The sequence below is a fragment of the Hylobates moloch genome, unplaced genomic scaffold (genome assembly GCF_009828535.3).
Source record: "Hylobates moloch isolate HMO894 unplaced genomic scaffold, HMol_V3 SCAFFOLD_5, whole genome shotgun sequence".
NCBI lineage: Eukaryota > Metazoa > Chordata > Mammalia > Primates > Hylobatidae > Hylobates > Hylobates moloch.
In genome coordinates, this window is record NW_026652280.1 from 158,458,190 (window position 1) to 158,473,993 (window position 15,804).

General features: G+C 43.6%; 1 protein-coding gene across 4 annotated transcripts in view; it reads right to left on the minus strand.

Annotated features, from left to right (window-relative positions):
* Nucleotides 1-11,144: 11,144 nt before the first annotated feature.
* Nucleotides 11,145-15,804, minus strand: part of IL12RB2 (interleukin 12 receptor subunit beta 2) — an 88,124-nt gene continuing 83,464 nt past the window's right edge. For all 4 annotated transcript variants that reach the window (XM_032155652.2, XM_032155653.2, XM_032155650.2 and 1 more), the window contains one exon: nucleotides 11,145-14,242. In XM_032155652.2, the coding sequence (XP_032011543.1) occupies nucleotides 13,700-14,242 (543 nt within the window). In that variant the 3' untranslated portion in view covers nucleotides 11,145-13,699. The remainder of the gene's footprint in view (nucleotides 14,243-15,804) is intronic.

Consider the following 15,804-nt stretch of genomic DNA (forward strand, 5'->3'; position numbering starts at 1 on the left):
AATAAGTTTTAGCAAGTCTGAACATGTACAAGCCAGATCTTCAGGTTAACTAAGAAAAGCCCAGAAACTTCATTATTTACTGTGCTTTGTATGGCATAACTGGTAACAAGTCAGTAAAATGATACATATTTCAACTGGACCATAGTAATTAAATGATTCATCAGTATCGTTTGCAAGATAATTGGCAGGTTGAGTTAATAGTAAGTGGCAGCTTCCCAGAAATTTGGGTTATTTGGCCTAAGCTGTGCCCTGGGATTACCTCTTCATCTTCCTTGACTTTTAAGTTCAAATTTGGAGGTTATGTGAAGTGATTGAAATAAATCTTTCAGGCAGAGGAAGTCGGTAATTTCAAGAATATAGAGAAAACAAGGTAATCTAAACATGAGAAGCTTAAGTTTAGGAAATGGTTAGAATATAAATGGCTAAGCCATCAAGATTTTGGCCACAGATGAAAATATGAACATTGGAAATGAGTGCCGTTTAAATAAGATGCTATATGTAAGCCAGGGGTCCAGCAAAGTTCAGCCTGTGACCTGTTTTGTGTGTGTGTGTGTGTGTGTGTGTGTGTGTATGCATCCCTGAGTTAAGAATGGTTTTTAGGCTTGTATAGGATTAAAAAAAAAAACCCACAAAAAAATGTAGGCAGCCCAGCATAAGATACTGCCCTTCACAGAAATGTTTGCTGACCCTGGAGCTGTCACTCTCAGGTTATAAGAGTTTTTTTTTTTTTTTTTTGAAACAGTCTGGCTCTGTCACCCAGGCTGGAGTGCAGTGGCATGATCTCAGGTCACTACAGCCTCCACCTCCCGGGTTCAAGCAATTCTGCCTCAGCCTCCCAAATAGCTGGGATTATAGGTGTGCACCACCACACCCAGCTAATTTTACAGGTGTACACCACCACACCCAAGAATCACTTGAACCCGGGAGGTGGAGGTTGCAGTGAGCCAAGATCATAGCACTGCACTCCAGTCTGGGTGACACACTGTTTCTCAAAAATAAAAGTTTAGTTCTAGGTACAAATTAAGTGGTCTACCCAACAGGAAGCTGTGAAATTAGAAGTAATTTTAAAGCAAACTTTACACCTCTATATAATCAAAGTTAAGGGCAAGGTAAAACTTGTTAGTAAAACATGTTTTATTTTTTTAGCCTGCAACATAAAATATATTCTGAAAGCTGTTAAGGGGTGTATAATCTGTTACAAAAATACCATGATTATAGTTTAGTATTTCACATTTAGTGACTTTCAGATCCCTTTGTGTAAGTCCTTTGTGTTGTGCAAAGAGGTTTTTCTATGAGATGAAAATTATGAACATTTCATATAGGTAAATAAACTCCATAGGTTGAGCTGAGGCAGAAATTAATGGCTCCTGGAGACTGCATCTTTTTTTTTTTTTTTTTTTTTAGCGTAGAATTCCCATTTGGACAGAATTTAGCTTTTGTGCTATTGATTGCTTCTGTACTAAACTGGCAGCCAATTGTTCACTTCTAAATGGAAGGGAAAAAATTACCCACACAAGTTAGAAAATGGTTTACCAAATTATTTTTTTGAGTTTGTATACTGTTTTAAATCAGTAATGTTTGTTCCTTTTGCTGCCTGTTTGGAAGTATGTGGCAGTTCCTGGTGCTCCTGTGTGACATTACTCTTCTTGAGACTTGTGTATGCAAGAAAGTATATATAAAAATACCTGGTGGTAACTTTGTATCTGAGTTCTGATTCATTATGCACTTTTAGAAATCGATTTAGATAATTGGTTCATACTAGGGGCTCAATCACTGTGACCTTGTGTGGCTTTGTTCCTTAAATAGTTGCTTTAGGTGTTACTGGGTAGAAGCGTGGAAAATGAAGGGCTAATATTAAGGATTTTTATGTGTTACTGAGTAGGGAAAATGGGAAGTAGCTTATCTTTGGACAGTTGTATTACTTTGCACTAATCACCTTGTTTGCAGTTGTAGCTGATTCAGTTCTAGATTTTAGGACCAAAAAGATCTCTAATTTAAAGAAACGGTTTTTATTATATACCTAGAATGAAGATTCTGTTTAAAGTGGTCTTGGTTAACTTGGTTCTTGACGTTTGCCTAAAATTTTGTTGGATTGGGACTAAAATGTTCTATTAGCCAGTGAATAACGTCCAAGTAAATTTTTGTTTTATTTTGGGAACTTTTTATCGAATTCTTTGTTTTACATGTAACCCACAAAGAAATGTTGCGTCATATGGCAGCTGCCCTTTGAGAGTACTAAGATAAGCACGTGTTTAGACGTTGTCAGAGTGCTCTGACTGCTGGGGTTCTTTTGGAAAGAAATGGACTGAAAGTGGGTGGGTTTTGTATTTTTCCCATTACATGACGACATGTTTAGGCCTTCATGATTGGTGAACTAAACACATCTTTGTTTAGAGATAAGACAATTAGTTTGTGTACTTACCCTGAAAATTCATAATTTCGTGTTTTTTGTTTGTTTGTTTTTGAGAGACGAGTCTCACTCTGTTGCCCAGGCTGGAGTGCAGTGGCGCGGTCTCGGCTCACTGCAACCTCCGCCTTCCGGGTTCAAGTGATTCTCCTGACTCAACCTCCTGAGTAGCTAGAATTACAGGCGCCCGCCACCACGCCCGGCTAATTTTTTGTATTTTTAATAGAGACGGGGTTTCACTATGTTGGCCAGGCTGGTCTCGAACTCCTGACCTCAGGTGATCCACCCGCCTCGACCTCCCAGGGTGCTGGGATTACAGGCATGAGCCACTGCCCCTGGCTGTTTTGGTTTTTTGAGACAGGGTCTTGCTCTGTTGCCCAGGCTAGAGTGCAGTGGCATGATCTTGGCTCACTGCAACCTCTGCCTCCTGGGTTCAAGCAGTTCTCATCCTTCAGCCTCTCAGGTAGCTGGGACTACAGGTGTGCACTACCATGCCCAGATAATTTTTGTATTTTTGGTAGAGGGGGGGTTTTGGCATGTTGACCAGACTGGTCTGGAATTCCTGGCCTTAGGTGATCCACCCGTTTCAGCCTCCCAAAGTGCTGGGATTACAGGCATGAGCCACTAAACCTGATCAAAATTCAGAATTTCTAGTAAAACTTCCACTTTTTTTATAAAAAGAACTTTTCATTAACAACTACAGATAATTTGGTTTTAATTTGATTTTGTGTTCTAAGCTTCATAGTATATTTCTTGCATGTTTGCCAAGCCTTTACTTAGGTGCTAAAGCCTAAATCAGGATCTTCTGAAGAATGTATCGGAAGCCTGGATTGGATAAAGCTTTTCTTAAGGCAGATGTTCATTGGTCACTAGTCACAGGCAAATCAATACACATGGCAGGTATATTGTGTGTGCTTCAGACCTCTGTATTTTGTTCATAACAGTATACGTTGAAGATGGAGTGGCACTTAGTCACAGTATATCAACAAAATTCAGTAGATTTTGTTGATACACAATCCAATATTAACAATTGGACTGACCTCTTGCATCTTTAGTCAAATGCTAGACCTGGAAGTCATGTTGAATTAAATGCTTTGTATGCTGAGTACTTCTAAGTGAAAATACAAACAACATGAGAGGTTCTCTTCAGGAGAAAATTGACAGTTTATTAAGAGAAAATTTCCAATAAACTGTGATTTAACCAGCACTTCTCAGTTACAGGAGAGCATGGATGTTTCCTTTTTTCAAGATCATCAATCTCTTGCTACTTAGGGTTATTAAACCTTAAAAATAACTGCAGATTTTTAGATGACAAATTTTGAAGATTGCAGCTGTAGCTGATGAAATGACTTACTGATTATCCTTGCAAATTATTTTAATCTCACAAGCAGGTTAAAAGTGGGTGTAATTCTTTTTAAGCCATCTCTACAGCTACTCTGCCAAAGACAGATTAGAGTCGGTAAACTAAAGAGACTCTGAATCCAGTCAATTTAAGTATGAGAGTTGGAAAAAAAAACTTCGGAAACAAGTGTTGTGAAAAGAAGGAAATGCTCTTTGTTACTAATTTTCATCCGATTTTGTAAGTGTTTTTACAGTTTTTCTAACTAGTGAAAATGCCCTGAGGGTGAGTGGGTGTTCTGCCCTTCCTTGAAGTGTTTCCTTGGGTCCTATTACCTATAGGTGGTAAAACGCCTGAAATGGGAAGGTATCTTGAACCTCACCTGTCATAGTCTTGCATGGGCAATGCCAAGGTCTCTTGATGGAAGAATTCCTTAAAGTTGTGGAACTTGAAAAGAGGCCTGAATTGACCTACAGGGACCCTTTGGCAGCATATCAGAGGTTTGTATCTTAGTGATGTGACTGAAGTCTCAGAGGAGCCAACTTTAGAATAGTTCTGACACTTGTAAATAAGAAAAGAAGTGACCACTAGCAAAGTATGGAGCCATTTACCACAGAATGAAGGAAAGGCACTTATTTGTTTTAACAGCTCAGCCACAAAATTGAGTTAAATACAGCCCTAATTCCTTTTTGTTTAAGAAATAGCCTTTATTTTTAGAAAAAGTCAAGTAAATTGGGTGGAGTTCTAGATATTTCTATTAAAGAGGGAAGAGCATATTTTCTGGTTACTTCCTGTTTAAAAGAATGTTTTTATTAATGACAACGTACTCCATTTATCAGTTTACTTCAAATAGTTCTTTTCAAGGAGTGGTACTTCTTTTTTCGTGGCCTACCTGTACCTTGTATTATAGGATTTAGATTAGCTGGGTAGATAAGTTAGCAAATTCAGGAGTGCCAGATTTGTCCTAGTGTCAATTTGTTTTTAAATTTATCTTTTTTTTTTAGGTTGGTTTCTCAAGAGCCAAGAATGAACTAGAACTTCAGAAGTATGGAAACACCAGTTTTTGGTTGCCTCATAAAAGTAACTTTTTTTGGTCTGAGTTTATTTCAAAGGTTTTTTGGAGACTTCAAAGATTTTGTACAGAATCACAGTTACAGTCAAATACAGTGAGAATCCCAATTGGTGTAAACTTGTACAAAATTTGCATAGAATGGAATTCGAGAGTATTTAAAAGTTATGCTTTGAAACTAGACTGTCTGGTATAAAGTATTAGTTGTGTGAATTCCATTATTATTTAACCTTTGTTTCCTCACCTGTATGGTGGTAAGAACTGATTTACAGTCCTTAAAAACTCTATGCACTAAGTACTGTTAGTGTTATTGACTATAATTAACAATTCCTATTAGAATAGGAATTGGCAAAAATTGGCTTATTATATTTTTATTTATTTTGAGACAGTCTCATTCTGTTGTCCAGGCTGGAGTGCAATCGCACGATCTCTTCTTACTGCAACCTCTGCCTCCTGGGTTCAAGTGATTCTCCTGCCTCAGGCTCCTGAGTAGTTGGGATTACAGGCATGTGCCACCATGCCCAGCTAATTTTTTTTTTTTTCATTTTTAATAGAGACAGGGTTTCACTGTGTTGGCCAGGCTAGTCTCGAACTCCTGACCTCAAGTGACTCACCTGCCTCGGCCTCCCAAAGTGCTGGGATTACAGGCGTGAGCCACCACGCCTGGCCTATACATACATTGGATTTCAAAGATTGATGACCTCAAATACTACCTTAACACTCCCATCCCCACATCACTTGATTGTGTCATGTGCTTTGCTTTTTCTTGGTCTGACAGAAGCACTAAGGGTCAATGCAAGTGCCAAATAGAAGGCAGAGGGCAAAAGAAACATGGGACAGGGCCACAAAGAAAGTAGTCAGCAGTATCTGTTGCTAGACCCCCTGTCCCAGGTCTTTGAAAAGAAATTGGTAATATTTTATTGAGTATCCAATTACAAGAGTAGTGAGTAGGTGTGATTAAAAGAATGCAAAAATTTAGTTAAAAACTATGGCTAGAGGTAACCATGGTTAGCATTTTAATGTATATTCTTTACAATTTCCTTGCATTGATTTATGAAAGTGAAATGATTCTGTTCAGCCTTTTTTCCTTTTTCTTATTTTTTCCAGACGTCATTACAAATATCCAGCCTTTTGTAAATGACCATTTCCATGTCAAATATTGATATACTTTTTAAAAAAAATTTTTTTAAAGAGACAGGGTCTGCCAGGCATGGTGGCTCACTCCTTTAATCCCAGCAGTTTGGGAGGCCTAGGCGAGTGAATCACGAGGTTAGGAGTTCGAGGCCAGCCTGGCCAACATGGTGAAACCCCGCCTCTACTAAAAATACAACAATTAGCCAGGCATGGTGGCGGGCACCTGTAATCCCTGCTACTCGGGAGGCTGAGGCAAGAGAATCACTTGAACCCGGGAGACGGAGTTTGCAGTGAGCCAAGATTATGCCACTTCACTCCAGCCTGGGTGACAGAGCGAGACTCCGTCTCAAAAAAAAAAAGAGGGTCTCACTCTTGCCCAGGTGATCCTCCTGCCTCCACCTCCCGGGTAGCTGGGACTACAGGTATAAGCCACCATACCCAGCTAATTAAAAAAAAAAACAACTTGGTAGAGATGGGGTCTTGCTATGTTGTTGCCCAGGCTGGTCTCGAACTGGCTTTAAGTGACCCTCTGGCCCTGGCCACCCAAAGAGCTGGGAATATAGGCATGAGCCACTGCACCTGGCCTTGCTTATACTAAAAACAAAACAAAACTGCATAGAATGCTTTTTATCAATTCTAAGATACATCCCAAATTCAGGCATATTAACATGTTAAATTGTGCATCCATCATAGATATCAATGGCATATTATAGTTTTATTGGCATTTTTTTTCTACTTAGAACATAAACTAATGAGATGTCTTAAAACTGCTGGAGTCTTCGATTCCTTGAAATTCAGTGTTTTATTGTACAGATACATCATGATTTAACCAGGTCTCTACTGAAGGGCATTTAAGGTTTTTCCCCCATACTCCCTGCCCCTCACCGTTTTATAAAATCAAATGCTGTTGAGGAATCTTGTATTCAATTTAATATAATTATACTGTCCTTGGGCTATAGTGTAGGAGTGGAGTTGCTTATTCAGGTTTTATCGAATATTGCCCATCTGCCCTTCACAAAGGGGCCAACTTACACTCCTGATTTTTATTTATTTTTATTTTTATTTTTTGAGATGGGAGTCTTACTCTATTGCCCAGGATGGAGTGCAGTGGTGCAATCTTGGCTCACTGCAACCTCCGCTTCCGAGGTTCAAGCAATTCTCATGCCTCAGCCTCCTGAGTAGCCGGGATTACAGGTGCCCACCATGCCCAGCTAATTTTTTTTTTTTTTTTAAAGTAGAGACAGGGTTTCTCCGTGTTGGCCAAGCTGGTCTTGAACTCCTGATCTCAAGAGATCCGCCCACCTCTGCCTCCCAAAGTTCTGGGATTACAGGCATGAGCCACCATGCCTGACCTATTGCAAATATTTTTGTGTGTGTGTGTGTGTGTGTGAGTTTTGCAAGGCTTTAATCTATTTTGGAAATTCATTCTAATTAGGCTGTGATGCAATGATCCAATTTGTTTCCATCAGCCAGCAGATTGATTGAATTGCGTATCTTTTTTTAGGGTGGGAAGAAGACCCTCTGATCTCTTGAGAGGTGCTTTACTCATGAGGGTTCACCTGTCAGCCTTTCATAAAGGTGGATGATGTGAACTTCTGTGAGTCCTGCAAGTTAGGAAGAGGAAAACATGCCTCCTTGGGAGGGCTTGAGTGGTGCTATTGGGACAGGTGACAACTGCATTAGATGACTGAAAAGAGTAGAACCTGGTGGAGAAAAACCAAGAATCGTACACGGGGAGCTGACTATAATAGAATGTGCCTCGTTTGGCATTGCTTTCACAGGTCTCGGGATTGGTGATTTAATGCTGAAGCTGAAAGGCTATTACTGGAAGCTGAAAAATTGGGACAATGTGAAGAGAAGGAGGAAGAGAAAAAAGCTAACACTAGTTTAATTTTCCTATTGCCTATAAGGTAGACAGAAACCCAGAAAATAAAATCTCTGGCTTCAGGGAAAGAGGGGTCCTTCAAAGATACGGTGAGAATCTCACAGTTGACGGTGAGGATTTCCATGAATTCATTAAGAATGAACCCAAGGGCTGGGTGCGGTGGCTCACATCTGTAGTCCCAGCACTTGAGGAGGCCGAGGCAGGGGAATCACTTGAGTTTAGGAGTTTGAGACCAGCCTGAGCAGCATTGCAAAACCCTGTCTACAAAAAATACAAAAATTAGCTGGGCTTTACTCTCAGACCACAACTAAATACAGAAGCAACTTCTGTGACCAGATGGTGGATGTCAGGGGGTGTTTCCCCACACCAAGCAGCAGACGACATCTGGGTGTCCTCTAATTCAGTGCCAACACTATTCTGGGCATTGGGAACCCAGAGATAGTGTCAGATCCCACAAGTTGCGGGCTCAGTCCCCAAGACTGTCCCAACCCCACCAGTTGTAAGTCCAGCCCCCTGGAACTTCTGAACAATCAGCTTCAAGTTGTTCCCACAGCCCCCTCTTTGGGTTTGATTGACTGGAGCAGCTCACAGAACTCCAAGAAACAACTTTGGTTTATTCCAAAGGATACAGATAGAGATATGTAGTGCAAGGAATGGGGGAAGGGGCGTGGAGCTCCCATGCGCCACCTTTTAGGAATCTCCACATGTTCAGCTATCTGGATGCTCTCACGCTCTCTGGATCCAGTCCTCTTGGGTTTTGCTTTTTGTTGTTTTTTAAGACAGTCTTGCCCTGTCGCCCAGGCTGGAGTGCAGTGGCATGATCTTGGCTCACCACAACCTCCACCTCCCGAGTTCAAGCAATTCTCATGCCCCACCCTTCCAAGTAGTCGAGATTATGGGTATGTGCCACCATGCTTGGTTAATTTTTGTATTTTTAGTGGAAATGGGGTTTTTGCCATATTAGCCAGGCTAGTCTCGAACTCCTGGTCTAGAGTCATCCACCCACCTTGGCCTCCCAAAGTGCTGGGATTACAGGTGTGAGCCAACCGCGCCTGGCCCTCTTGGGTTTTTATGGAAGTTTCATGACATCAGCATTCCTTCTCCCAGGGTATGGGTGGGACCCTCTCATGGGAGGGTCTTAAGACTCAACTGGAAAGGCAGGGGAATGTTAGAGTGAAAGGAGGGTAGGAGAAGGTCAGAGGCCGGCCCCTGAGGCCTGACACACCCAACATAGCAAAAGACTAAGGAGGGCTACAGGAGTTATTGTTATGGGACATCCATAACAATGGATGAAGTCCCCATCCAGACCCCAAGAGGGGATTCTTGGATCTTGAGCAAGAAAGAATTTGAGGTGAAACCATAGAGTAAAGTGAAAGTAAGTTTATTAAGAAAGTAAAGGAATGAAAGAATGGCTACTCCATAGAGCAACAGCATGGGCTGCTCAATTGAGCATACTTACAGTTTTGTTGTTGTTGTTTGTTTGTTTTTTTGAGACAGAGTCTCACTTTGTTGCCCAGGCTGGAGTGCAATGGTGCAACCTCCGCCTCCCGGGTTCTAAGCAATTCTCGTCTCAGCCACCTGAGTAGCTGGGATTAGAGGTGCATGCCACTACGCCTGACTAATTTTTTATTTTTAGTAGAGATGGGGTTTCACCATGTTGGCCAGTCTGGTCTGGAACTCCTGACACCTCAGGTGATCCACCTACCTCAGCCTCCCAATGTGCTGGGATTACAGGCGTGAGTCACCATACACATGCCTGTATTTCTTGATTATATGTTAAACAAGAGGTGAATTATTCATGAGTTTTCCAGGAAAGGAGTAGGCAATTCCCAGAGCTGTGAGTTTCTCCCCCTTTTAGACCCTATAGGGTAACTTTCTGACGTTGCCTTGGCATTTGTAAACTGTCATGGAGGGAGTGTCTGTTAGCATGCTAATGTATTATAATTAGCATATAATAAGCATGAGGATGACCAGAGGTCACTTTCGTCACCATCTTGGTTTTGGTGGGTTTTGTCTGGCTTCTTTACCACAACCTCTTTTATCAGCAGGGTCTTTGTGACTTACCTTGTGCCAACCTATCTCATCCTGTGACTAAGAATGCCTAACCTGCTGGGAATGCAGCCCAGTAGGTCTCCGCCTTATTTTACCCAGCCTCTATTCAAGATGGAGTTGCTCTGGTTCAAACACCTCTGACATCAGGAGCCCGCAACTGTGGATGGAAACCAATATATATCATTATAAGACCACAAAATTGCAATTTTCCTGAGGAATGAAAGCCTAGCTGTATATTGGTGAGTATCACCTAGATCTGGTGAACCTAGCAACTTGGTCTGGGGTTTTTACTAGTGGTGGGGGGCAGTGGGGAGAAGGGCAGATTGTGAAAACCCCTTGGGGCAATGGCAGAACAGAGTTACCCAACTTCTGTTATTCATGGAAAGACGACACCCTATTTGGCAGAGTGAGCTGCCAAAGACTTGCTCAAATACGTCTTTAAAACGAGAAACACCCCTCCATGCATCACAATGGTGCTGTCAACAAATGGGAGAGAATGGGGTTTGGGAAGGAAAATGAACGAATGCAAACAATTGTTCCAATAAGGAGGAAATGGGCACAGATGGGCTGGCTTCTGGAATAGAAAGAATAAGACAAAGCAGTGGCAGGTGATACTCCTGCCTCCCATTTTATTCCCCTTCTCCCCCCAAAAACTGCGTACTTTCCTCACAGTTTGCCCACGAGGGCTTCAAGATCTTTACTCTGAAACAGTTCTGTTGAATGTCACCATAGCTGATCTTCACAGGTGTGGGACAAAGGATAGGCAGAGCTCAAAGTCATCCCTCTGTTCACCTGAGCTACCTCCTTCTCACATGTAAATTGTGTATTTAGTAAAAGGCTGATCAAAACCCCAAAAGAATGCAACCTTTTGTCTCTTATTTACCTATGACCTGGAAGCCCCCGCTTTTGAGTTATCCTGCCTTTCCAGACCCAACCAATGTACATCTTACATATGTTGATTGATGTCTTCTGTCTCCCTAAAATGTACAAAACCAAGCTGTGCCTTAACCACTTTGGGCACATGTCCTCCAGACCTTCTGAGGGTGTGTCATGTGTGTGTCCTTAACCTTGGCAAAATAAAAACTTTTTAAATTAATTGAGACCTTTCTCAGATACTTTTGGGTTCATGATGCTTACTTTTTTATTGGTAGCTACTATGGACCAGGCATGATGCTGGTGCTGGGGAAACACTGCCAAAGTGCCTGCTTTCAAGTTGTCTGCAGTTCAGCAGAGAAAGTAAGTACATGGAAATCATGCTGAGGGGGCCTCAGCATCTTAGGAGTCTTTAGGAGTCAAGGAAGGATTCCTTAAAAAAAATTTTTTTTTTCTTTTTTGGGAAGACAAATGAGGACTGCAGTATCATATGAGACTTTAAGGGAAAGAAAAGGGTGGGGAGGTTAAATGGGAGACTTGGTAAAATGGGGTGTTGTAGACACAAGGGAGGGGAGGAGAAGAGTGGCTGAGATGGATGAGAGGTAATCAAAAGGAAACCAAAGATAGGAAAAACCAGGTATTATAAGAAAACAGTGAAGTTAGCTCCCATTGCCAAAAGATAATAAGTTGTTCCGCTTCTGAGGAGGTGGCCTTGTCTGTCACGGTTTGTGCCAGTCAAGGGCATGTCCTGGGTACAGGCAAGCTACAGCGATGCTGAGGAGAGGAACCATTGGGGGTGCCGCACAATAATAGCTAAATAGAGTGGAATAGAAATAGAAAGGCAGGAACTTTTTAAAAAAAGCCTGAGAAAACGATAGGTGTTAAGTTTGGAATTTCAGGAAACGAGGATGTATCGAGAGTTCCAACCTGAAGAAGCAACTGTCGATCGCTCAGTTTCTAGAGCTCTGTCCATCGCTCAGTTTCTAGAGCTCTGTCCATCGCTCAGTTTCTAGAGCTCTGTCCATTGCTCAGTTTCTAGAGCTCTGTCCATCGCTCAGTTTCTAGAGCTCTGAGGGAAACCTGGAAAACCTAAAGCCCGAGAACAGTTATTTCTACAGGACTGGGGTATGTATGGACAAGTTTCTAGTTCCGCACATTAGGGAAGAAGTACACATTTGCAACAAGTACTTTGTTAAATGAAAATCCAGAGGATGATGGGGAAGCCATCTCAGTTCCAGTGTTCATGTGGGAAGGGGTAGGGGGTGGACCCTAGGCTTGACAGGAATTTAAGAAAAAGTTTTTTGGATCTTTTATCCTGTTCTTTAGGGAAGAGCACTGTTAGCAGTTTAGACCAAGACTTCTCCACTAGTTTGGCAGAAGTGCCTATGGTGAAGAGACAGAGGCAGCAATGGGCCAGGGAGGGTGGCAAGCCAGGGGCCACAGCTTTAAAGAGCAAAACATGGATCATGTTCCAAGTCCATGCTGTGGAAAAGAGAGTTATCTTCCAGGCTCAACTTGAGCTGGCAGAGGACCAGCTCCATATCTTCTCGGGGAATGAAAGCTGTGCTTTTGCAAACAGGGGACAGACAACTTCTGAGGACAACCTCAGAGGTTGGGGTCTTAGACCCTGAGACAGCCCTGGTCCTGAAGGCAGGGCCTGCTGCAGCAAAAAGGAGAGGAAACAAGGGGTCAGAGAGCCTTTGGTCCAGCCCTTTACAAGACACCCGAGATTCAGAGGGGGAGGCTGGGTTGCCCAAGGTACTATGGTACTATGGTGAGTTTACCATAGGTCTTCACCATCCAGCTGCCCTTGATTTGCTGAAAGAGGATGAAGCCAAAATAAAACAATAAACCAGCAAATCTAGGAAAAAGGTACATTCTTTTTTTTTTTTTTTTTTCTTTTAGAGACAGAGTCTTGCTGTTGCCCAGGCTGGAGTGCAGTGGCTCACTGCAAGCCCCGCCTCCCAGGTTCATGTCATTCTCCTCCCTCAGCCTCCTGAGTAGCTGGGACTACAGGTGCCCGCCATCACGCCCAGCTAATTTTTTTTTTTAATATTTTTAGTAGAGATGGCGTTTCACCATGTTAACCAGGATGGTCTCGATCTCCTGAACTCATGATCCGCCTGCCTCAGCCTCCCAAAGTGCTGGGATTACAGGCGTGAGCCACTGCGCCCGGCCAGAAAAAGGTACGTTCTTAGACTTCTACAAATAAGACCAGTCATGACCACCTTGGGGGCCCTTTTACATTGGTGTTTACCAGTGTCTTTTATGTCTTCATCTATAGAACTAGGTTGATTTGTTTTGAAGGCTCTCAATAATCTGGGAGCCATCTGGAGCTGTGCTCTCCAATATAGTAGCCACTAGCCATGTGTGGCGATTTAAATTTACAATCAAAATTTAATTCCTCCGTCAAGCTAAACACATTCCAAGTGATTAATAGCCAATGTGCCTAGTGTCTAATGTACTGGACAGTGAGTGCAGAGGTAGAACATTTCCATCATCTCAGGAAGTTCTGTTGAACAGTACTGATCTGCTATGTACAGCCTGCTGTGTAGCAGGTGCTTTAGAAATAGTCATTGCATGAATGGTCCTGTAGACTGCATGCCGTTAACTACTAAGAGCTGTGGTTTCTACTCTCCTCCTCATTTCCCCTTCTGGCCAGCATACCAAGAAGGTTACTAGGAATTCAAGTTGGAGTCTCCAGGTCCACACAGTGAAGGATGTAATTTTAAGGCCCTGGGAAAGGCACGATGAAGCATCTGGGTGAAGACCAACTCCCAGTTCCTAAGACGTCCCCAGAGCTGGCTCGCCTGTCCTCTAGCTGCAGCCAGACCGATGGCAGCACCCAGAGTTGACAGCTGCTGGAGCAGGGGCTGGGGGAACTGGGGCAGGCTGTGCTGGTTGGGGGCACACTGACTTTAAGGCTTCAAGCCTCACCACTCAGAGCATGAGGGAGTCACACCTCATCTTTAACTGATCCAGAGTCAGCTTATCACCACAGGAGAAGGTGAGTGGGTGAAGAGAACTTGAGGGGAAAACAGAAAGGGAGATGTGCTGAGGCTCTAGTTCTTCCAGAGAGTCAGCGAGAGGCGCCTCATGTGAGGGGAGGTCATCTATGTTGGAGGGTAAGTAGCCATCGTGGGTGGGAAGGTCACCCGCTGGGAACACCGTCCAGGGACAGGCTGGGTTTTCTGGCTTTGGGTCGGAGTCCTTGCTCTCCAGCACCTTGTACAGATCCACCAGTTGTCTGCTCTCAGCTGGGAGAGCGCTTGGAGGTGGTGGGCTTGAGGCACTGTGCATCATGTCTTTCTCAGAGGCCTGATCACCTTGGATTCCTTTTTCCCTTTGTGGCCAGTTGGAGCAGTGGGGATGTCTGAAAACTGGGGTCACTTGATGAAGGACTTCAGTGATGACCAGCGGTTCAGGATCTTCAGGCATGGGCCAGTCTATCAGGAGCCTGTCCAAGGGCAGCTGTGTCTTCTCCTGAGAGAAAGGAGGAGGAAGAGGCTCACACTGCTGTAGAAGTGACCTAACAACCTATTTCTCCAGGGTTCCCAAACGCCTCACAACCTGCACTGTCTCCTCAGCCCTGGCTGGAACATGGTGGGCACTGGAGTTTGCGAGGTAAGAGAAACAGTTAACATTGTTGGGGAGGCAGAGGGGCGGAAGCCGGAGACTCCTCTCAACCCCCAGCCAGTGAGTGATTCACTGCCCTGCTCAACCTTCAACCTGTTTCCTTCTTTTTTTTTTTTTTTCTTGAGACGAAGTCTCCTTCTGTCACCCAGGCTCGAGTGCAGTGGCACGATCTCGGCTCCCTATAATCTCCGCCCCCCGGGTTCAAGCAATTCTCAGCCTCCCGAGTGGCTGGGATTATAGGCGTGTGCCACCATGCCTGGCTAATTTTTATATTTTTAGTAGAGACAGGGTTTCACCATGTTGGCCAGGCTGGTCTCGAACTCCTGACCTCAAGTGATCCACCCACCTCGGCCTCCCAAAGTGCTGGGATTACAGGTGTGAGCCACCATGCCCAGCCCCCTTTCTAATGTGAACCAAGCTATACTACCTGCTTTTCCTCGAGGACAGAGGGCACCGGAGATGCAAAGGAAAGGCTGAGACTGCTTCTGTCTTGGGGAGGAGGCAGTGAAGCCTTTAGGATCACACTGAACAGGTGATGAAGGGACACGAGAGCTGAGCTGAGTCCTGAGAGATGTGTGGTGTTTTCCAGGCAGGGAGGTGCTGGCAAGGAGGACTGGTGTATTTTGGAACCCGCTAGTTATTTCTTATGACTGGTACCCGAGGCTTCAGAAACAGGAGGCGGTCACATCACACAGGTCCTTGTAAGTGATGCAAGGGTGTTTGTGCCTTGAGAGAACTACTGAAAGGTTTCAGGCAGGGTAATATTCCTTGTCAGATCTGCTTTTAGGAAAGACTGCTTTGGAATAACATTTTTAGAATAAATTTTCATCTTTTTTTGCCTTTAGCTAATTTTGTTTGTAACAGACAAAATTAGCTTATACTTTTGTTACTTAATTAATTCTCTCATTTTCTCTTAGCATTCTGCCGGTGACCAGCTCTTCCGTGTCCTATCTCTTTCCTTTCCGAACTTGCTGCCAATTCCTGAGTCCAAGTCCTTGGCACTTTATTAACATTTTTTAAAAACTGGGCTTTAATTGGGGTCTCTGCATCCTAGAAACAATCCTACACACTGGCTGCCTGACCTTTCCCAAGCAGAGGGTCCAGAGCCTCTACTGACTTGGCTTACATGCAGTCAAGATTCCAGCATTGGCCTGGCAATTGGTTCCTGCCCTTCCTGCACCTCCCTGTCTTTCTCTTCAGAAGCTGCTCTTTCAGCCACTGTCCCGGTCTTACTAATCACGCCCTTCTCTCAGTGCCCCACACACTTTTGCTTCCACTGCCAGCCTTCACCCTGCTTGTGTGTACTTCCCACTGTCCCCTGCTTCGCACCTTCTCCTTCCATGAGGTCCCTGGTGACTGTTCAGTGAAGAAACCACCGTTAGGTTCTTGGCATGTGATACTTTGTGCTG